The 24,018-nt window shown below is 34.1% G+C and overlaps 1 protein-coding gene and 1 long non-coding RNA gene across 22 annotated transcripts in view; one reads left to right on the forward strand and one right to left on the reverse strand.

Moving 5' to 3' along the window:
• Window positions 1-3,032, forward strand: part of LOC128078126 (uncharacterized) — a 47,246-nt gene extending 44,214 nt beyond the window's left edge. Inside the window, exon 3 of the long non-coding RNA XR_008205310.1 lies at window positions 1,165-3,032. This is a non-coding gene — a long non-coding RNA (uncharacterized LOC128078126). The remainder of the gene's footprint in view (window positions 1-1,164) is intronic.
• The window catches only part of TRDN (triadin), a 207,337-nt gene that overhangs the window by 147,228 nt on the left and 36,091 nt on the right, over window positions 1-24,018 (reverse strand). For 20 of the 21 annotated variants that reach the window (XM_052677499.1, XM_052677491.1, XM_052677507.1 and 17 more), the window contains 3 exons: window positions 20,203-20,244; window positions 13,594-13,731; window positions 10,930-10,956 (listed from right to left, as the gene is read on the reverse strand). In XM_052677499.1, the coding sequence (XP_052533459.1) occupies window positions 10,930-10,956; window positions 13,594-13,731; window positions 20,203-20,244 (207 nt within the window). The remainder of the gene's footprint in view (window positions 1-10,929; window positions 10,957-13,593; window positions 13,732-20,202; window positions 20,245-24,018) is intronic. The other variant, XM_052677545.1, reaches the window with a different exon arrangement.

Consider the following 24,018-nt stretch of genomic DNA (forward strand, 5'->3'; position numbering starts at 1 on the left):
CATATTTTGTCAGTAATTAATTTTACTGACATAAGCACTGCAGTAATGCATATAAAGTTATACTTGCTAGAGAGCAACAGTGATAATTTCACCTAATTTTCTGCTACAGTTAGGATTCCATATATTGCACAAAACTCTATAGAAATTCCTTGAAGTGATCTTCATAGTGCATAAGTTTGTATGTGTATTTTTATGTATTGCAAAATATGCCATCATTAAGATCTCTTCACAAACTTCCCATTATACTTAGAACTGTCATAAAATACAATAGCCTGAAAAACATCAGTTCTAATGCATAACGATATAAATTTTCCCAGCACAAGTAAATCTAGTTTCAATATATGCTGATCTTGATTAATCTACAAGAAAAGAAGTAGAGACTGTTAGCTAACTCTGAAAGATTTAAAATAAATAAACACATTAGATTATTCTACTGATGTTTTTCTCTGATCAGTTTTATACTGTCTCATCCTTTAAGACAAAAAGCTTTAATTTTCTAGTAATCATATCGTATCTTATTGCTGAGTTGACAAAGTGGCTACAATATTATAGAAGACGTACATGACCAGTTTAAAATATGCAATTTATTTCTATCAATGTGACCCATTGTTAATAAATCCTAAATATTTTTAATTCATTTTTAGAAAAATGACAGAATCAAGTAGCAGCAACGATAATCTTCATCACCACGGCAACCATCCTGATTATGAGATGACAGCACGGTTTATTACATTACTGCAAAGGAGTATGTATTTCAAAGCTGTATTTTATTGTTTTCTTTTTTATTTATCAGACAGATGTGAAAATTGTCTTTCCCTTTTTTTGTTTCTTAGATTTTGAATGGATAAGTACTGTGTTTTTTTAAAATATGGGTATTGATTGGCACTAGTTTCTCTGGACCTTGAGTGCTGTGTGGATATATAGAACATAGATGTTTTTTTTGTTTTAAATAACTTCTAGAAGGGAAACTAGTAGACCTCTTACTGACTAAAGATGCTTAATGGAGATATTTTAGCAGGCCAATATACCCAGAACAGGCTCTCAAAATCTTCTGACAATCTGTATTGCAGGCAGCTTTACTGAAAATCCCTGTTGAAAACGTAATTTTGACATTATCTTCCCCCACCCCTCACCAAGCTAATTTCTACTATCAACAATTTGCAGTGTCTAAAAACAACCTGGCACTGGCTATGTACTGTGAAGCCCCAGATACGGGAAAATCTGGGTTGGAAAAAAGAATGCAGTTCTCTGATGCAGGATGGGCTCGGCAATCTGTGAATTTACTAGAACATGACTGAAGAAGCACCACCCCAGCATGGCTTAGCACAAAGAGATTCTTATGTTTCTGTCAGCACAATTCCCTTCTTCATCGGCCTTTGTCTGCTCTCCTGTTGCTGACTTTGTATTTTGCTAGTTACTTTGTGAGCTTGGTTTGTTGTTGTTATTGTTGTTGTTGCTTTGCTTTGTTTTTCTTGTTTTAAGGTATATGTCACCTGTAAGATGGAAAATGAGCTGGAGGAGCAGTCTAGGAGCAGTCTTAGCAAGGCCAATTTGCTTCTCGCAGCTTTTCTGGTTAACAGGGGCTGAGGCTCGTAGGTGCTGCCATAATACAATACTATAAGAACAGCCTAAAATAAAAGAATAAAACTATAAAATAAAATAATAATGCTATATATTATACTATGTTAAAAAGAGAAAATAACAAAAGTCAAAGTCTCAATTGCAAAAGAGCCAAAGTGAGGAAGAAATGAATTATTTTTCCTACCCGAAAACACAAGACAGATTCACTCAATGTAACTGGGGAAGTCAGCAAAAGCACTGGGAATTTAACTCTGATGTTTGTCAATTAATATTACGTTCTGATGTTTAAGTAATCCTTTTTATACTTAAATGCTGTAGTAAACATGGAAATTAGGTTCAGCAACTTTACTGCTTAAAAGTATAGTTGAACTGATGAAATTTGAAATGGCAATACTCTTTTTTTTCTTTTTTCCTAAGGAAATTTTACCAGTTGGTTTTCTTTTTCATTTTCACTCACAGGAAACACAGAAATATGTACCTCTACTGCTTTGACACTTTTTTTTATTGAAGTATGAAAAGGAGAATGAGTCCTACTGATAGTTCTGATGTACCAGAGGTTAATAATTTGCTTTTGAGAAGTCAAAACCCTTGCATCTATTGCCAGCAATTTAATGGGACTATATCCATGCTAGTTCATCAAGACTAATTAGTAGAAGGCAGCTGATTATCCTGAAGAGATGATGGAAACTGATACTGAGGGCAAGACAAGAGTGAGTGGTGTTAAGAGCTTTAGAAGATGAGAGGAATGTCATTTTTAATGTTTCTTGATGCTGTCTGTATGAAGAATTATAGTCAACTCTCCTGCTGCTGGTATCCTCAGGAGGAATTTGCAATTGTGCAGCTGATGTCTATTTTTAATCTAGATAGTACCAGCTGGTGATGGTGACAGTTATACTTATGGGGCTAGGAGGAGAATAAAGGAATTTGTGTGTTTGAGCAACTTCTAGCTAACTACTAATACACCATTAGCTGTAGTCTAGAGGAAAGAAAAAAAATTACAACAGGCATAATTGGGAAAAATATAAAGAAATAATCGAACATCCTTAATTGGGAAATAAAAATGGTGTGTTGTACATATGTCTATGCTCCAAAACCAATGTAATATTATAGGAGGATTTAAGTACTCACATTCACTGTTAACAAATCTGAGTGACACATACAACAAATGTAGGTCCTTCCCTAAATCTTGCTGGTTGTATAGTCTTATCCATGGTGTTTCCTTAGATCTCATTCTGTTCTGCAGACTTACAGAAACTTCAGGTTGGGGTACTGGGCAATTTCTGAAGGCATGCAAATGTGATAAGAAATTATCTCTTATCCTCGAAAATACTGAAGGGACTGTGTGCTCATCCACTGTATGATATATCAGGCCAACGTGCCTCTTAAGTACATAACGCTTTTGAAATTACAACCACAATTTGGAGTGAAAATTAAGATTTATGTATATATATTATATATATATATATAAGATTTATGTATACATTATATATATATATATATTCTTTAGAATTGTACAGCATATCTCTCATGTCCTGTGTAAGACTACACACGATAGGTCACAGAAGAACATTTCTCATTTTTATTAGCACAAACATTCTGTTCAGTGTGTATTTAGCCAGAACTGTGAATTGATTTTGACTGCTCCTAAATCTATTCAGTGAAGCTTGCCTACTTCACATTGTCTTTATTTCCTACACTTCATAGTTTGTTCTGTGTCACTTAAAAGCTATCAGAGACAGAGAGAGCATGACCCTTGAGTATTTCATAGCAACTTATCTTCAGTAACATACAGCAAGCAAGTAGGCTTTCCTACTAAGGAGTTCCTCTTAGAATATAGAGACTTAACCTTGCCTTGCTGATATATTTTAATCTTTTTAATCTTTCGAAATGGGACAAAAATAAACTAATTAGATTCTAGTTCAGGAGATATTCAGATGTTTCCACACGATTGTAATTTCACCAGTCTGTAATATAAATGCATTGTTGATGACCTGCGGACATCTTCCTCATCTTGCTAAGCAGTGCTTTGATCCTGGTGTGATATTTTATTTTATTTTATTTTTAGCAGAGCATGCACCAAAGGAGACACATTTGAAAGAAGGTATTTTCAGAACAGAGTGTATGCTATTTTCATATCAGCAAAACACCCTAGTCCACATAAAGATGTTATTATAAGCTACTATTCCAAAATTTCCATGATTTTCTTTTTAGCGTTATTTGCGTTTGGACTTGAAGGTCTTTGAGGTCTTTTCTAATCTGAACAATTCTGTGATTCTGTGATTATATTCAAGACAATTTATTTTATCCAAATTTTTCACACTGCTATGTTTGAAATATCATTACACATTGCTATAGAATAAAATAGCTTTAGAAATTTGTGCTGAGTAGAACTGTATCACTATTATTACTGCAAAATCACTTGATGGGTGTCACTGACCTTCACTCCCCCCTTCTTCCTCCCCCTCTTTTTCTTCCCCCCCTCCCATTTTATTGTTAATATATTTTGGTATTTTCTTATTTCATTTACCATGGCTGATTAAAAATGTAGTACTTCATAATGTTTCAATACAAAATTGTCTTTTAGAAAAATAATAAAATATTTCTTTGTCCTGAAAAACTGAGATGAAAGAAAAAGTTTCTTCCACAGCTGAAGAATTATCTGTAAACATAGGAGCTATTATATAGTTAATTAAGAATATGTTTATTTGAGGTATGTGCTGTGTGCTCCACCAAAAAAAGGTAATGGTTGTGGTCCTAAGAGATGAAGTCCAGTTTGAAAGCTCCAGTTTACCAGAGCACATGAGACTTGACATAGTTGCCCAAACTTTTATTTCAGAGGCATTTTTTATGTTTGGAGGTTTTTTTCCCCCTCTGGTAAAGTTTCAATTTGCAGTAAAAAAAATAATTTCTTAAAAGAAATGTTTTGACTGTTTTGTGTGATTAATGATCTTGGATGCTATAAGCTGCACTAAAATATTTCAGGAAGACTATAGACAGACAGTTACTTTATGGAGGAATTGTAGTGACTGGATTTGGAAAGAATTAAAAGTGGAAGATATTTTACACAAGTAGTTTCTATTCTATTAAAAGTATATAATATGCTAAGACTCCTCCATCCCCCCCCCTTCTTCTTTTTGTTCCCCAATTACAATTTTGTATCTTGATTCTGAAAATGAAAATGATAATGAAAAAGAAATTTAATGAAACTTGCATTTTAAAAAGCGCTACACATACATAAAACCCATTTCTTCAGAAAAGAAAAAATGAATTAGAGATGGAACAATGGAATCAAAAAGCAGGTTGTCCTTTTCTTTCTGTAGGAGTAAAATGGTTGTGATAAATTTCTTCGTATGAATTCCATCTCAAACAGATGTTATTTAACCAGTTTTAAATGATGTTTTTCATAATCAATTTTATCATAATCTGCACGTAATTGAACGTAATCTTACACAGACAAAATGCAAACAATATCTAATTTCTGTGTGTGTGAATTAAAAACCACACACAAAAAAAGAAAGCAAGAGAATAATCACACTTCCTATTCTCAGCTTAAAAAGTGCAAGCTTTGCAAATCCTGTCTTAATCTATTATCATGCCAATTTGTATTATTTGTTTCTAGATTTGCTAAGAGGGTTTTTTTTTTTTTTTTTTTTTGAAGTCCTGGCAAGCAAGAGAAAGATACTGAAGCTAAAGGTCACAGGCATAGGGCCCCACTTGCAACAGCCTCTATCTGGACCTGTCATAGGGATTTGAGTTTATTTGAATATGCAGGACCCTGAATTTTGGTACTGTAGGTTTATTTGTGTTTCAAATGGACTTTCAAACTTCTCCTTTTTTTGTAATCTCACCAGATAAGTTCTCAGTAAATATCTTTATAGGCAGTGGAGATAAAACTATCTAGAGATGAGGAGAAATCTAGTACAACAGAAACCTTTTTCCACCTGGAAAATGATTGAAATGAATGTTATATATATATGCATATATATATGTGTGTATATCTTCTCCCTGTCCTTTCTTAGCTCTCACTTACTAGATCAGACATCAGTCTCTGGTACAGCAAGCTCCCAGGCAGAGAGGAATCTGCCTAACGCTCCCTTTTTTTTTAGTAAGACCATCCTGAGACCTCACTGCTAGAACACAAATGTTATCCACTATGATAACATAGGTAGATTCACCTAAGATTTTCCATGGTTTAAGAGGATAGCTTAAACACCTGAAAACCTCTGCTACACTTCAGCTCAGCTTTGAACAGCTACCCTTGTTGTTCAAAGCTCTCTGCATATCTTTGAAGAAATAGCCAGCAACTTTAGATTAAAATGTTCCAACTCAAATTGAAACTCAATCACCATTCTTCAACTGAGAAAAGAGCTATAATTGAGCATCCCTATTCCCTAGAATATGCAGTTTTGTTTCACCTGGATAATATGGAAAATATTTTCCTTATGTTAAAAAATATTATAAAATACTATTTCATAGTGGATATGCTATTATTGTATTCATGATAGTAAGAAAACAAGGCAAGATTGTTAAAAGAATATTAGCAACAGAAATGGATGCCACAAAATGTGTAAAGAACACATATCTGTAAAAGCAGTTTAACATCTGAGAATAGAACCAATCAAGGATTTTCATCTTTTAACACAGTGTATACTTCACACAATGATACACCAAATGCTTTGTAGTAAAGGGCAACCTAGGGAGACAGTGAAAGCCTTTTACAGAGATCTGTAATAGCAATTCATATGCAGAAAATTGAACATTACCATATGGCAACATAAAAGAAACTGAATTCAGAAGGAGTTACCAGTACAAATGGATATATACTTTAGGGATGAATGGAACTGAATAATTGATTTCTAGAATATGACAACCACACCAGCAATTCAGTTTGCAGATTGCATCTATTTTACTTTGAATTTCTTTTCTCTAGTATATTACCAACTTTCTGGTTGGAAAATGTTTATTTCTTTGCATAAATATTTTCTAAACATGAGTATTATTTCTAGAAGACCCATTTGCTTTCTTTATAATTCCAGATTTTTTTACTGAATTACACGAGAACTTCTAGATGATAGAAGATGATGTTGTATTTTCTGTATGTTTCCCAAGAAGAAGGGATAGATATGTTAGCTATCAATGTGAAGTTTTTCTAGCAGTTCTGCCGATATAAGCTATGGTAAGAGTAAATTATTATCTTTTATAAATTACAATTCTTTTTAAAAATGTAGAAAAGTTTGGCCAGAGCTGCTGAGGATAAGTTAGTGAAATGAACTGTGTCCTTAGAAGTTGCCATATCTTTTCAGAAGATCATGAACTACATGTTATCAGCATATTAATTACCAGTCTAATCATCAGGGAAATACATTCTCAGCTGAACAGAAGACAGGGTGGAAAGAGGGATATACTTTCCAAAAAATTTATTTATAATTAGCAATGTTTCTTGTAACAGAAAATTCTGGAGGTGCTTTTTTTTTTGGGGGGGGGGTTGGTGTTGGTGGTTTTTTTTTTGTTTGTTTGTTTGTTTTTGTGGCTTCTTATTTTAATCTATGATTTGTTAACTGCATTTTTTTTTTTTTAATTAAAAAAAAAAGTAAAGAGAATAGGACCATTTCATGTGACTATTTTTATATTTTATAAATCTTTCCATCTCATACAGATGCTCTGACTCACAGAGGTCTATCACGGAAGTCAAGTTTGATGTGATTGCTGTTATAGAATAATCTTATGTCAATACATACTTATTTGTTCATACTGAGATTATAACAATACCACAATGTTACTTTTCTGATTCAGTGTTCTCAAAGTTCACTGTATTATTTTAAATGAGAATTTCTTACAAAGGGACTTATTTTTGGAAGTGAGTTAGGAGGTGGACTCCATTGAAGGCCAAATAAAAAATAAAGAAAAATATCTTATAAAATCAGTTTACTAAGCCTCAGAGTGCAAGATTAAAAACTAAACAGCTCTAGTGTTAGTATATTTTTTAAAGATTTTGAACAACTTCTTCGTAAGACTGAGTTTTATGTTTCAGAGCCAGAATGCATTGCCTGTGTTGAAGTAAAAGAAAATGCTATTTTAACATACAGAATTAAATGTTACAAATGCTCAGTTTGTCAGATGTACACTAGTAAGCCAAACAAATTTGTATTTAGATTTAAATTTCTAATTACATGTATGTTAACTGGAGTGAGGTTCCAGTTTAATAATTGTATTTTATCCATTGACAGTACTGAAGTGTTTGCACTTGCCTATATTTTACAGGTCATTATTTTCAATTTTGTGCACCGTGTTTCTCAGCTCTTTACAAGTCTCACATCTGATGCCAAATGCACACATCAAAAGACAATAAATATTTATCTCTGTTTCTGTAGCAATAAATTTTAGTAAAAAGACAAAAATATGAAAAAACTTGTGGATTAAAAATAAATGGATTTATCTCTAAAGGTTAAACTAACCCTTAGAAAATGAACAACATTATCCTTCATAACAATTGTTCTAGAAATAAATGTAGTTTTTTAAGCCTATAAGAAACTATTATTAGACATCTAAGTGTCTTTTGTGAGAAAGCACCACAGTTTTGCCGTGTTGAGAGTACTCACTGTTGAGGACAGCAAAGTCCTCTGCAGTACAATCTTTCAGTAACTCTGATTGAGATTATGGTTTCCTTGGACATTATGAATGTTCACACTCCCAATTACTAAAGATAAATATTAGTGAAAGGCAAGATGGCAAAAATAATTGCAATAAGAAGGGAAGTGTTTTCATCCCTTTTTTAAGGATTCTGAGATTGATACTAGTTCTGTTATACATGCCAGCCCATTTTTAATACTTGCATTATTATCTTTGCTTTCAATTTACATCTCTACAAAAGTGATCTTCACTTTCTTTGGGCTTGTAATTATCACTACACTCTTCTCTCCTACTTTCATCACTGCAGAGTATCCTCACCACTACCCTTTTATTTTTCAGCTTTGAGAAAAGAAGACTGAGAGGGGACCTGATCCAGGTCTATAAATATCTAAGGTGTAGGGGGCTGAATGGCGTGGCTGGACTCTTTTCAGTGGTGAGTGGAGACAGGACAAAGGGAAACGGCCGGAAACTGCAGCATAGGAAGTTCTGCACAAATGTGCGCAAGAACTTCTTTACAGTGAGGTGACGGAGCACTGGAACAGGCTGCCCAGGGAGGTGGTGGAGTCTCCTTCTCTGGAGATGTTCAAGACCTGCCTGGACGCCTACCTGTGTGACCTGCTGTAGGGAACCTGCTTTGGCAGGGGGTTGGACTCAATGATCTCTGGAGGTCCCTTCCAACCTCTACAATTCTGTGATTCTGTGATTTTAGTATGTGAATGTATTGTATTAGCAACAATCTTCATGTTTTTGCATTTACTATATTTACATTACAAAGTAAATCTAGTGGTAACTTTTTAGTGTTCATAAAAATTGTCAGCAAATAAAGAAATAAAATGGAGGCTTATCCATATACCCAAAATAGGTGAGAAGATATTTCAAAAGCTCTCATCTGCTTATTCATGAAAGTTCTTTCCACACAAATACTTAAAAAACAGGTACAACAATATTTGATCTACTATGCATATTTATAGATTAAAATTTGAGAGAAATTTCTCTTAAATATGTACAAAAAATCAAACTGTTCCTCTACTGGAGTGTACTACTTAGTCTCACTCTTGCTATTTGTTTAGGATGTTCAAATGCCCTGCTGTAAGAGCCATCTGAAGTACAATGCCCATGGACAGGAATGCTGCACAGAGTAGATAAGACCATGATGCAGAAATGGTCCTTTGAATGAAAACAGAAAATACTCTAAAACCTAAAAGTGTAATGTTGATTTTGTGGATCTAGCTACAAATATTTTTATATCCAAAATATGGCAAAAGTTGCTGATCCTTCTTTTGGTCCAACCCTAATTGTGGCCACATGAGAAAAACCATGGCTTTATGCCAGATATGTTTTATTTTTGTCACCCGGAAAAAGAGATGACAAAAAGGCCAGACTGTAGTCATCGAGATGAAATGGAAATCTTCTGCAGTCTGGAGATGGTAACAAGCTATTTGCAGACATGCCTCTGTGAAAATTTATGCCTGTGTTTTGGTAGAGTCTTAGGACACTTCCTTCATCAGTCTTAGCCAAGAAATATCTTGTTACAAGAAGACAAGGATGAAACAACCTCTGAAACATCCCAGATCAGACAGCTACATTGGCTTATGATGAGTAGGCCTCTTTCAGTCATGTACCTATGGGCTCTGACAGCAACATGCTGCAAATTCAGATTCTGAACCCACTGTCATATTAACAATGCATTTCTCTTTATGGGAGAAGAGAAAGGGAACCCTTTTGAAAATCTTACCAATGGATTAAGATGGAATGTTTTCCTACAACATCAGTCCAAATATGAAAAATCATTCATTGGATGATGCCTTGGTCTCCAAACCTATTTAGTCCTTGGATACCCTATTGAGACTGATAAATTGTATCACTAAATGCACTCTTGAACCAGTTACACTTCAGAGAAAATTGGATTGTAATCTCAGGTGATAGATTCTTCAAGATAGATACTTACCTTTTGGTATACCATTCAATGGATACCAAATTCAAGTCAAACAGTCCAAGTAACACATCTTGTTATTATCAACTAATCAATCAGCTTATCTTGTTATTATCAAATTATCAATTTGGAGTAAAAATGTGCCTAGTTTTTAAAAGTTTTACATCCTATCAACAATATCCCAAGCCTTTTAAATACATTTTCTTTTTCATTTAATAGGAGTTGAACTAAAGTTTTATGTTTCGGCATGGCAGTCTTCAAGTCTGGGAAGATTTATATTATAAATCCTACCTGTTTCATTCTTGTCTTGTTACTTGTTAACTAAGTAATTTTTTTCAGAAGATTCAAAGGTAGACCTTATTTTAGGTCTTTTCATTGGCACAATGTAGTATGTTCTTACATCTTGTCATTATTTCTCCATAAATTTTCCTTATATATTCTTATTTCTAAACACCATTTCTATGCAGACATACATGTAATTCACATAAACATTAATAAAAGATCTGTATACAGGGCAAGGCTACAAATAATATCGTTACAGTAATTTTATCAGTTTGATATTACTTTTTTCAGCTTTTCTAGATAATATTTAATTCTTGCAAAGAGAAAATATTTCAGCAAGTTTTATAAATTGAATTTCTGATTCAGTAATTTTCTTAAAGCACAATACTCGTGGTTGGTAGATAGAAATGTTAATAATGACAGAATCCATACTACAGACATACTAGTTTACTCTGAATATACGTTGCAAAAAATTGCCATCTATAGGGAAGCATCTGACCAACCTTTTGTCACAGAAGATTCCACTTCACCTAAACAAAGAGAAAAACAAAAAGAAAACAAATGGCAGATAAGAGGCTTCATAATAAAACCAAACCAAAGCAAAATACATATGCACAACACATTATTTCTCCTATTAATTCATTATCACTTTTAAATGCATTTTATTCCTTCTGTGCTGAAAGGCAAGCATCCTATTCTGAGTTTGGATTTTCACAGAATCTGTCTCTTATTGTAGAAGGTTTCTGGGTCTGGGACAGATAAATTCAGTGTGCAGTAGTAACCAAAGAAATTTCCAAATCTGTATTTGTGCTTCTGAATATAAAATTGTGATGATGTATTTACAATTTGCTTGAATGTATGCATGCACTCATGTTGTAAGGAAAGGTCCAGTGGTTCCAGCAGTAAACTCCAGATTATAAAATGAATGCACAGGATAGCAAGGTTGTAAATGTAACAGCACTTCTAGTGAAATCCATGGCAAAAGAGAGTCAGTTTCAGAGGAACAATGAGCTATCAATTTGAATTTGAAGGATTCATCCTGGAAAATGAAGCTTTCTTTTTAAGGATACAAAGCAGTAAGTTGTTTTCTGCCATTTCACACTACAGGTAGACATAGGTGAAATGCCACCTGACTAATGGAACTGAAGTTTCCAAGCACTCCGAGCATTCAGATCTTGAGTATTTTCATGTCAGTTACTTTATGACCTTTCCTACTTCCTTTAACACATATACACTCAAGTACTTGAACACTCTAAAAGGGAGAAACACCATCCAGAGGGACCTGGACACACTCAAAAAGTGGGCACATGAAAATCTAATGAGTTTGAACAAGACCAAGTGGGAGGTGTTGCACTTGGGTCACAACAATCTCAGATACTAGTACAGACTGGGAGAAGAACTCATCGAGAACAGTCCTGTGGAGAAGGACTTGGGGGTCCTGATGGATGAAAAAGTGGACATGAACCAGCAGTCTGCTCTTGCAGCCCAGAAGGCCAACAGTATGCTGGGCTGCATCAAAAGAGGAGTGGCCAGCACTGCAAGAGAAGTTCCCTGTTGCTCCACCTTTGTGAGGTCCTATCTGGAGTACTGTGTCCAGGCCAGGGGTCCCAAGCACAAGAAGGATGCAGAGCTGTTGGAGTGAGTCCAAATTATGATCAAAGAGCTGGAGCAACCCCTCTATCAAGAGACATTGAGGAAGTTGGGCTTCTTTATCTTGGAGAAGAGAAGGCTGTGCAGCAACCTCATAGTGGACTTCCGGTTCTTGAAGGGAGCTTACTATCAAGAAAGGGAGCAAATTTTCACACAGTCTGGTAGTGATAGGACAAGGGGGAATGGCTTTAAACTGAAAGAGGAGAGATTCAGATTAGATATCAGGACAAGATTTTTTACTAAGAAGGTGGTTAGGCACTGAAACAGGTTTCCCAGAAAGGTTATGGATGCCACATTTCTGGAGGCATTCAAGGCCTGGTTGGATGGGATCTTGGGCAGCACAGTCTAGTAGGTGCAATCCTGCCCATGGCAGGGGGGTTGGGACTAGATGATCTTTAAGGTCCCCTCCAACTTAAACCAGTCTATGATTTTATGACATTATTCTATGAACACTATGGTATTATGTTCATAATATTCTATGAACTATGAAAATGGTAAAAATAAAAAGTTTTGAAGTTTTATCAAGCTCTCAGTATTACATATTTTCTGTTTCTCAACCATGTAAGGGGATGGCTTTCTGTAGATCATACCTGAGAATAGGATATCCTGTTCACAAACTCACATGTAGCAGCTTATGTATCATTGTTCATATGTGGTACGAGTATATAAAGTTCATACATTTAAAAGTGAATTTGATAATATGTCAAGCTTATGAACAAACAGGTAGAAGTCATTTTCAGTCTTTTTGGGGTAGACAAATTGAATAGAAAATAAATTATTTTGAAATGAAGATGTCACTCCTACACTCATCATTTCTCAATGTGACCAATGCAGTGTGGCATAAAAATCCACTACTGCTCTGCTCACACAGAGCTATTTGTTTTTTTTTTTAATAACAGAAAGATAATTATTTCCAAATTTGTTATGTTAGCAGCTTACTTTCATTTATCAGATGATGTCAGATGAAGAAAATTACAGTAATGATAACATCAAAATTTTTAGTAAAATGCATTGTTTGTAAATTGCCATCCAAACTACCCTTAGTCTAGTCAAAATTTTTTTTTCTTATATTTGTCTTTTAACAATAGATTGTTCTGTCATTGGTATATAGAAACTAAATATATAAGTTTCTTGATCTACCTTATATTCTTACAGGCTAATTTTAGATTGTTGCTGATTAAAAGAAAATAGCTGTTGCCATGCTCTGAAGCAATATTCTGGTGCATATTTTTATTGTTATTTTGAAGTCTTGTATAAATTAGTACTCTCTACTTCAAGATGTACTAATGGTAATATTTAATTCTGACAGCTTTTCTGTAATGGTACATTAAACATGAAATGAAAGCTAACAAAGAGATGAATTTATTCATTGGAATAGCCAGTAGATACTTTATTAGCAACAACATTCACTTTTATTTTGTTTGACCTTTCTGACTAAGAGGTTAAAGCTGAGTAAGCCAACATATTATACACAAAACAGCAATTAGTGCAGTTACAGAAATCTACATTATGAATACCTTCATCATTGTCATCATCGTCACTCCATATGATGTCAGACAGTAAAGAAATAAAGCCATAAAGCCAGTCAGTGGATTCTTCCAGTGTCTCATGAATGATTCTCAGTGGTTCTGTGCTGAGCTTGTTAACAGATCTTCCTGAGTGCAGAGTTTTTTTTTTTTAAAAAAAAAAAAAAAGAAAAAAAAATAGAAAAAGATTTGGTGCTTAAGGTTAATCCACATTTTATAGAAGACTAATTATACAACCTTCTTTAACAGAAACAATGATTTTTACTGTTGATTTTCGTTATTCAAATGTTTGAGAACAGCTTTCCTTCCTGTGCATGTAAATTGTCCTTGCAGTTAGCAAAGTGATTTATAGCCTAGCGGACAATGTGGTCTGATAGTGTTCTCCCAGTTCTGACTCTTCTTCTGAGGCTTTGTTGGGTTCAGTATAAACATAGATTTGATTCTACCCCATATTTAGCCTTCTAGATAATTTCTTCCTTTCAGCCCAGTTTACTTCTCTGGCCGAGGTCCCCTGCCTCTTGATGTCTATTTAGTATTCACTACTGTTGGTTTCCCAGTCCTATGTCACATCTACCTTCAAGGCTATTCTGGCTGAGGAAACTGATAAGGCTTGGTTTAACTGCATGGACATTTCTCACCTTTCTCTTGGAGTACATGGAAAAAGTGAATAAAAGAAAACTGTGCATACTTAGGTCAAAACAAAACTGAGTCCAGGATGAAGGGGACCACGGAGCCCAAGTTGTGGCACACAGCCAGCTACACTCAAACACATAAACTCACAAATCTGTTTCTCTTACATTTTTTAGGGAGTTTCATTCACATACATGTGTGAATATTTAACTAGTTGCTGCCTTCTTGCTCCTGTAGGTCAACAAACAAGGAAGCTGCAACATTCCATATGCTCCATCTTCCTGGTTACTGCTATGGAAGAAAGGCCCCTCCACGTCTTCACTTGAGGGCGAACAATCACTAGTGATTAATATAAGTATTCCTTTAAAGGCTTTTCCAGTTATAATGTCACCAAATTTCTCCATACCCTGTTTATGCTGACATAGTATTTCATGAGAAATCTCCAGTCATTCATTCTATGTTACTATCCATCATAACTGAAATAGTAGACAGTCCTGTGTATGCAAAGTTTGCACAGAAGTTTCACAGAAGTTTAAACAATTGAAGGTAAATCACAAATTCGATTTAATTCATTGGCCTAGTCTTGTTTCTAGTAGTTTAAATAGAAATACATACATTCAACAGTATAAAGATGGGAACCACATCTCTGTTTACCACTCTTTTTTTGTATGCAAATACTTTTAAAAGAAATTAAATGCAAACTTCTTCACAACTACTTCTGGCTGCATTGCTCTGACTCACAAGACAAATCTTAGCAGTAATCAACAGTCTCACGTGAACTTGCAGGTTACAAAGACAGGCAAAGTGCAGGCTTGAAGCAATTTCTTTTTATGGCAGCAGCATGAACAGTTATTTTCTAGAAGTGCTGTAACAAAACGTATGAGTAAATTTATTTGAAATATAAATACAACAATGAATAACTCCTTTTACATCCTAGTAATTTTAAGTATAAAATTTTATTTAAAAATTATTATTATTTCAGATCTGCTTATTGATAGTGTAGATCAAATAAATATTTTGGTTGGGGTGTATGGTGCTTTTTGTTTCCTGGAAATTGTATTATATAGATATATGCTACTGAACAATCAGGCACATCAGATAACTTAGTCATGCACACTGCTGAAATGACAACATTGTAAAGAAATATTAATTAATTCTTCTTCTAATGTACTGTTTTGTGCTAACACTTGCAACTGATTAAATAATTCAGAAAGATTTTGAGTAGTATACCAGGATGTATTGACTTTTCTTATTGTAAGGCATCTATTTATTTGCACTGGACTTCCATATTGAGGTCCAGAGATTTTAATTTTTCAACAGACTTGCCACAAATGACTTTCTCCGTTGTTTACAAGGAGAATTATATATGTATTATATAAATATGTACATTTATATTCAGACTATAAAAATAAATCTGTAACCTGAGCCTTGGTGCCATTTGCATTTACTCTAATTTAGAGATGCTAAGGTGTGTAAGTGGACACACAGAATTAAATGGCCAGAAGGGTATCAGCATAACTAAGCTTAAGATTCACAAGCAAGGGTGGTTAAACATCATACAGCTGTCCTAGTTTCTATCCTCATTTTCTGCCCACCCTGTACCCACTGGATGCTTAGGGATGGCTCAGCTGTTTCTACAGTCACAGAAATTTATAGCCACAGAGACCACATCTATAAACAAAACAAAAATTCTTGCCAGTGTATTTTAATATTTGAGGCTACATATTAGCAGTTCAAGAACTGCTTCACAGGTAGGAGAGCTGTCCCCCCAGGCAGGCATAGGAACTGCTCAGAGAAGATCTAAAAAGTAGAGGAAATTGTTGCAACCACCCCAAGGCAAGCCATCTTTGCTGATGAATTAGAGCCCTCAACGTCATATCCTGGTCTTTAATTCATAACATCGTCATAGCAAACTGTGGAAACGGGATTAGAAATCGTAAGTGTCCAGAGGCTAATTTTTCCGGGAACACCTACACTAACAGGCCAGAGCTGCAAATCCTGTTTCAAATAGAAAATTCAGAAAAAAATCGACTTGGGGCTTTGTTGATAAAACTTCAGTGGTATTTGCAAAATTAAACTTGCAAAATTAAACAGATCCATTTGCAGTGTGATTCAAGTGACATAGACTGGGAAAGTTTACTTGTGCACAGATCTTCTACTTAATTTTTAAAAAATATTTCCTGAATTTTTAAAATATTGGGCTGAGTAATAATTCATCCTAAAATGCTTACGAACACCACACCAGATAATCCTGAATGGAAAGAGCTACTGATCAAACCCATGCTTTTAGATTTCCCTGCAACTTTGTCAATAGGAGATTGTTCTTCCTCTATCAGAACAAAACACACATGAAGCAAAGGAAAGAAAGCAATTTGAGAGGAAAAAAAGCAGAAAGATGCCATTTAGTTCACACACATGCAAAGAAAGATTTTCATACTTCTGTATGAAGAGTATAGCTGAGAAATACACATTTCAAGATAAAATTTAAACTTGACATCTTCTTGCAAGATCGATTTTTTAAAATTAAATTATTCTTTCTTTACAGATGTCCAGTAATGCTACAGCTTGATGACTTTTGTTTTCAATAGTCATGCATTCAACACATTCAGATTGGATTAATTGTCTTTTGCATAATTCTGTCTGGCTCTTCATGTCTTGTCAGACACTGGAATACCAAGTATTTATAATGCTAAGCTGAAAATATACTTCTCTTATTAGCATGTGGTATATAACATATAATACGTAATATATAATTTGTAATTAATCTATAACCATAATCTGTATTTATAATCATGAATGAATGATATTTATAATCATGAATTAATGAATGTATATATAGATATGTATTTTATGTTGTGTCTGTTGTGCTGGGACTGCTGTGAGCAGCAGAGGCAGGACCCCAAAAATAAATTGTAAAGAGGCTCTATGAAGACAGCATAGTTCTCAAGTAAATCCAGGCTGTGAAGTTCTACTGTTAGTAGAACTGGTAAGTAGAGACTGAGGCAATTGTTCCTCTCAGATTATGTAGTAGAAAAATAGAAAATGTTGATTGAGAATAGAGGAGGGAAAAGAGGAAGAAGGAAGAAAATGGTTACTAAACAGATTAAATTGAGGGACGAAACACAATTAACACTGAAGGCCTTTTGTTAACATGATGCCATTTCATTTAATCACAGCTTAAACTCCGATCGTCCTATCTAGTCAAATGTACTGAAAGCCAGATGCTGAGTCCCTGGTGAATCTGGACTCCCTCAAAAGCCAACTCAGAAAGCTATTTTGACCTTCAGATAAGAAAAATTGTCACCTCCATCTCACATCCTTTTAGAATGATATGAATTAATTTCCAAACATGCTCTTCCTTTTCTCTTGAATATAAAAGAAGCCAAAAAAAAAACCACCACCAAAAAAAAACTAAACATGGACATAACACCATTTTTTTTTTAGTTAACTAAAAAGTGTGACATGGATCATATCAGAAATGCTGTTTCATATTTAATTTTTTTCTTGTCACTATGCACTTCGACTAAGCACTTAGATTTGTAATTAATTTATATTTGTTATTAATTTCAGGTCAATACAACTATTCACACCAAACAGTATGCAAACCACCAACAGTGCTCTCCAGTAACATTTTGTTTTTTTGAGCCCTTTTATTCCCTTTATTGCTGGAAGGAAAGTTCTTCAAATCAGTAAAGATTCAGCTCTGCTTGTGTTATCATTTTTACTGCTGTTTTCTTTTGTTTGTTCATTTGTTTTGGTGGTTTGTTTTATTTTCCTAGTGGGACCTTCAAATTTTTGGTTCCAGAATGTTATAGAAAATGCTTAAATATGGAAGAATTATTGCTGACAGGGTACGAATTATAGTAAAATTGAAAGATTTTTATACATTACTTTTCAAGAAAACCTTATCATAGGAAAACTCAAATGAATTTCCTAGTCGAGTATTTTTACCTCTTTTATGTATCTGCAAGGAAATTTGGAGTCTTGTTTGAATTTTCTTTAAAAACATACACAAAGGTGGTTAAAATAATTTTCAAATATACTTTTGTTGTATATAAATGTTTCTGGAAACTCTCTATGTATTTTGAAGCCGGTTTTCATGCTCATTACATCTAAATTAAATTGCTATAATCCTTTGAAGCTCTCCAGCATTATTGTTGCAGAAACAATAATTTGGTTAAAAATGTGAGCACAAGAATTCCAAGCAACTGATTTATCCCACTCTAAATTCTCCTTGACTCACAATTTCTACTCCAGTTGATTTGGAAATAGATGTTGTATCTTTAAAGTCAATTAATATTTCACCTTTCATTAGCTTCTTTAAAATCAAGCAATGATGATTTTCATAAAGTGACAAAGTCATTTCAACTGCAGTAAAATTGTGCTGTTTGAAAGCAAAAGAAAACTTTTTTTGGTTTCTTTTTAATTGGAACTGACAATAAGTACTGCAACAGCAGCTTTTCACAACAGTAATTGGTTAATCACACAGTATGATTTGTTGCAGTACCTCAAGTAAATTTGCTTATGTTTCAAAGTCTGTGTTATTTATTCATGTGAATTGCACAATAAAAAGTGGCTAATTGATTTATTTGTGCAAATGACTTCAGTTATGCTGGTTTTAATAACTCTGACAAAGAATGTGGTCTTCTATCAATCTTTCTCCTGTCAAATAGTTAAACATATAGTCAGAGTTAAATCTCTTTTAAAGTTATTTTTAAATGAATGTCTGTGAATTATTTAATATTGTTGGATTTTCATCAATTACATATTTTGACTTCACTGAATTGAATGCAATTAAAATACAAATGATGGTAATTATCTGGTGTAAAGACTGATCTATTAGATAGAACCTAATTCATTAATACTGACAAGATACAGCTGACAAAGACAGAATTTCTGTCATGTTTGATAAAATACAAAAGCTTAATACTAGTTCTTTATAATAAAACACATCCTAGTCTAGTAAAATATTCTGCTATAGTGATAAAATTATTTTAAATTGAAAGTTTATACTTTCTTAAGATTTGTGATAACTATTTTTAGTCTGGTCATCTGAATAGACTCTGGCGGCTATCAATGAATTACAGCTGTATAAAACAATTCTAAAAAAACTCAACCTCAGTATTTCCCAGAAATTCCCCTTGTATATGTACCTCAAATATAAATATGAAGATTGCATTCTGTACTAAACTTCATCTCTTTCTAATATCAGCCTAAGATAATTATATTGAGATCCGGTCCATAGCGGAAACCTCACATGAAACTGGACAAAAATATTTTATCCCAAAAGACAGCAGTTATAAATAGAGTATATTTATATAAAATGTGGAATATGAATAATAGAATACATGGAATATAAGTAGAATTTCCAAATTCTACAATTAAATTCACAATGTTTCATAAAGTATCAAAAAATTTCTGATTCTTTGATATAGACAAATGAAAAAATGTGGACAGGAATGTAAGTTTAGCATCAGCTTTACATGTTACTTATGTGACTTGGTTTGATATCAGGCGAAAGGCTTCAGATTTGCTGAATCAGACCTAAATGAAGTGTTGTTTTTTAAACAGCCAGATATTTAATCCAAAATATTTTGAAGCTTTATTTTTCCCTCATTCTGGTGTTTCTATTCTCTAACTGAGAGTACAGATTTTAACTTCACATATATAATGCAGTCCCGTTAAATAATTGTCCAGTGATATTCAAAAATGCATTCATCGTGATGAAGTGAATATCCCCCTGGTTATCGCTGATTGCTGAGTATCTGCTGACTGGATGACACTGACCAACCTGTCTCAGGTGTGAATGTTGGGAGCGCTCTATTCTAATGAACTTTGCAGACCTGGGTTTAGCCGAGGAGCAGTGCTACTGCACCCTAGTACTCTGCTCATGTCCGTGCATTGTTACCTCAGCAAGCAGAGAGCACATGCACACACATATTCAGAACACTGCAGGCACAGCGTCTTTACCAGGTGGTAAACAGGGATCATCGCAACGCTGTGAATAGCTGGCTAGAGCGGATGACAACATGATGAACACAAGAAAGGCCAATAAAAAAAAGGGAGAAACAACATTAGCAGTCATGAACATCCTCAGTTGTTGCTCAAATAAATGAAGCAGTTACTGAGAGAAGTGACAACTTATTTAATCTTGGGGGCTGCTGTTATGAAGCAGAAATTGAAGTTCATTAAAAAGATAAACAACTACAAAGAGGATTCTTCCAGGAAAATCACTGCTTCAGGGTTCCAGTGGATAGTTATCCAGACGTGTTAGATAATAGAGTACAAATCACAGCAATTTAAAAATACTGTTAAATACAGCACATGTATTTTCTAAAGTTATGCATTCTATTGCTAAAAAGAATACACGATACGTATAGGCAGCTCTAGTTATTCGGATTTCTTCCATAGCAAATAACAAGAAAGTCACATTTTTGGAATTGTTACTGAAATGAATTACAATCCTGAAGTATGGTTTCTATTTCATATCCCATGTAGCGTATTTAGGTATGTGAGTCTTCTTTCTCTTCTTAGCTCTTTTCCTGTCCATTGAATGAGGTTCTGAAATTTTATACTTTCAAGTCTGGGAGCTCATGAAGTTTGATCTATCAGGTTATGATCTTGCATATGTTAGACCGTTTGAGATGTAGTACTTGAAGAACTACAGTATTTCATAGACTATCATTCTTTACAGTGCAAACTCATTTTCTAGGGGTTTTTAACTCAGCTGTAATATTTATTTGTGAAACATTGTGAAACACAGGATGTAGGATATCTCCTGAGCACCCCTTCTTTAAGTTGAAATTTATAAATTCATCTTTAGCACCCCCACGCTTTCTTTTTCTTTCTTTCTTTCTTTCTTTTTTTTTTTTTTTTTTTTTTTTTTTTTTTTTTTTTTTGTGGTCATTTTGGAAAGCAATGAAAAAAAATGTTTTGTGGATGTTAGGTACATTTGTAGAGTTTGAAGAATTTAATTAAGAACCTTGAAATGCAAAAGCTGTTTACTCATGCTTTAGACTGACACCTGTAAATACAGTAAAAATTGTATTTTAAAAGATTACATCAGTGTTTTGATCAAAGATATCCACGATATCCAAGGTATTTTATTTTATATTTTATATTTCATATTTTATACTTTATTTTTTATATCTTTATATTTTATATTTTTATTATTTTACATTCCACTCCTGCATTCCATTGGAGATTTTTCTTGGGCTTTGCATGTCTGGAAAACCTTTTAGCAATTATTTTAATTTGGTGATACTTTTAAACACCCCTTGCACTGAGAGGCAAAAATATTTGTTCTATTTGTTTGCTGGCACTTTAAGCAAAAACAAAAGTAAGTTAATTTTATTAGTAAAATTGGAAAAAATGCCAATCTTAATATAAGTACTCTCTTCTTTTTTTTCCTCTCAATTTTTAGAAGTTATAATTGAACATAAATGCAACAGAATGACTGTATTAGGATAAAACTCCAGAAGAAAAATGAATGTATGTGGGTTGGTCCGAAAGTAGTGCCTCCTTTTTTTTTACTGTATTGGCCCACGACATCACAAGTGGCTGTTGGTGGTATGGCAGTAGGAGTCCAACCTTCTCACCAGTATTTTGTTACATTTGTTGCCTTGTGACAGGTGGCAGCAGAGAGGCTGTCTGACAAATGGCATCTGACATGAAAGTGCGTATGAAGCTGATTTCCTCCATTTAGAAAAAAAGTCATGACTGTCACTGATGCTTGCTGAATGTTGATGGAAACCAAACTGTGAATGACAGGACAGTGAGTCAGTGGGTGGCGACAGTGAGTGTGTCACCTCTGCTGGTGTAGATTTTTATATCAGGCAGGTTCTTGCTCATCACTGTTGAAAATGCATAGCTAATGGTGGTCGCCATGAAAGATAGTGTTTTGTAGCTAATAATTTGATCTATCAAATAGAGTTGTTGTGTTCCTTATATCTGTTGTCGTTTCCATGGAAATAAATAGGAGACATTACTTTTATGGCAACCTAGTTTCATGTTCCTGATAATGTTTATCTCAAAAAATAGAGAAATAAATAAATAGACAAACAAAGTAATAGGCAAATAGTAGTGTAGTAGAGTAGCTGTCTTTTTTGAATTCCACTTGTCATAATCAGGTTTTGAAATTTACAATTTTTTCATGCAGAAGACTGGAACAAAAAATGTGCCAACTACACAGCACAAATTACTTAGAGTCCTGTTCACCATTTTCTTGGGTCTTTTTCTCTTAAAAATACAGATGTTAAAATGAAAACTAGGGTCTTAATTTTTTGTTTGTTTGTTTTCCTTTACTGGAAAATATGTATATCACTCTGGATACCCAGGACCTTTCAAAACAAAAGTGACCATAAACTAAAGACAGGGAAATGGTGATTTCAGACTGTGTTAGTCAGAAGCTGGTGTCCAAGAGCCCAGAACAATTTGGCCAGTTGTTTTCCTATTATCTATCTTAAAAGAAAGAAAAAAAGAAAAATAAAAAGCATTAAGGAGAATATCTTACTGATATAATCTCTGCAGTTTCGCATTGAGGCAGGAGCTCTGTGTCTCCATTGATAGGCATTACCTCCACAGAGATCTGCCTTGGCTGGAGATCTCTAAAATGCCTCTTTTGGTTGAGAACAATGAATTATCTACAAGGAAGGTCCTATCCTTTTTGCATTTATGAATGTAATTAAAAGAAAATGGGAACCTGCATTTCCCATGTCTTGTGCCCTTTTTGCTTATTATTTTCTAGCTATTTGAGGGTTTTGTAGATTTGCTGAGGTTCCACTAGGTTTGTCTTGTCTGGCTCTTAGGTGACTGGCAACATCACTCAATTTACTCTGAATGTTACAATCTGAATCTGAAATTAGGGTAATGTTAATTATGAGTAATTGGTCATGGAGAGGGTGGGGAATTCTGAGCCCTTTATTCGCCCATTACCAAATGCAGATTCCTGGGCAATCAAAACTTGGAACTGAAATAATCTTAAATTATTTAGTTACATGTATTAATTAAAATATATGATCCAGGTTTGTGTACAAGAAATGCATGAAATACATTCATGAATTATGAAGCCAATTAGTGAAATAAATGTTTTTGAACTTTAGGGATGGAAGTAATTACAAATTGTTGCAAAGCACGCATAAAACAAAAACGAATCTTTTTGCTTTTCTAGAAATATTGAGAATGTATAAGAGATCTCCCAGTGTGTATGCTACTTATTGCATATTCATACATGTTACGTACTACATGAGGTTTATAGTGTGATAGCCTTTTGTAATGCATGTCTTCTTCATAGCACACTAGAAATATTTCAGTCATGTTTACAGTTTTCCAAATAACATGATAGGAATGCAAGTTTTCATTACATTTATTTCAGGATGAGAACAAATACTTCATTTTCATATTGTTACATGTGTGATAAATCTCAATTAGCACAAATCTTCAAAATTTCCAAACTTGAGTTTGATACCATAGTTCTCAAAAAGCAAAATCTGTGGGTTGGTTTCCTATAACCAGTAGGAATTAGGAGGAGCAAATCTATGTATATTCCTTAGATATGCAGAACCTGGCCTGGCCTATTATGTCTACAAACTGCTGTTTTCTTCTACAGTCAGTTCTGTGCAGAATAGTCATTAATAGTGACTTTGCTATGGAATTGGCATTTCTTGCTCATAAATATGATGAAAGTCTGTCATGGGAGTCACTAGGTCAGTGGGTGCCAGCATGTAGGTGTGTGACATTTTACCCAGCAATCTCAGCTCAGGTTCTTGCTTCCTGCAAACCTGGTAG

This window comes from Tympanuchus pallidicinctus, unplaced genomic scaffold (genome assembly GCF_026119805.1).
Source record: "Tympanuchus pallidicinctus isolate F22 unplaced genomic scaffold, pur_lepc_1.0 scaffold1, whole genome shotgun sequence".
NCBI classification, from domain to species: domain Eukaryota; kingdom Metazoa; phylum Chordata; class Aves; order Galliformes; family Phasianidae; genus Tympanuchus; species Tympanuchus pallidicinctus.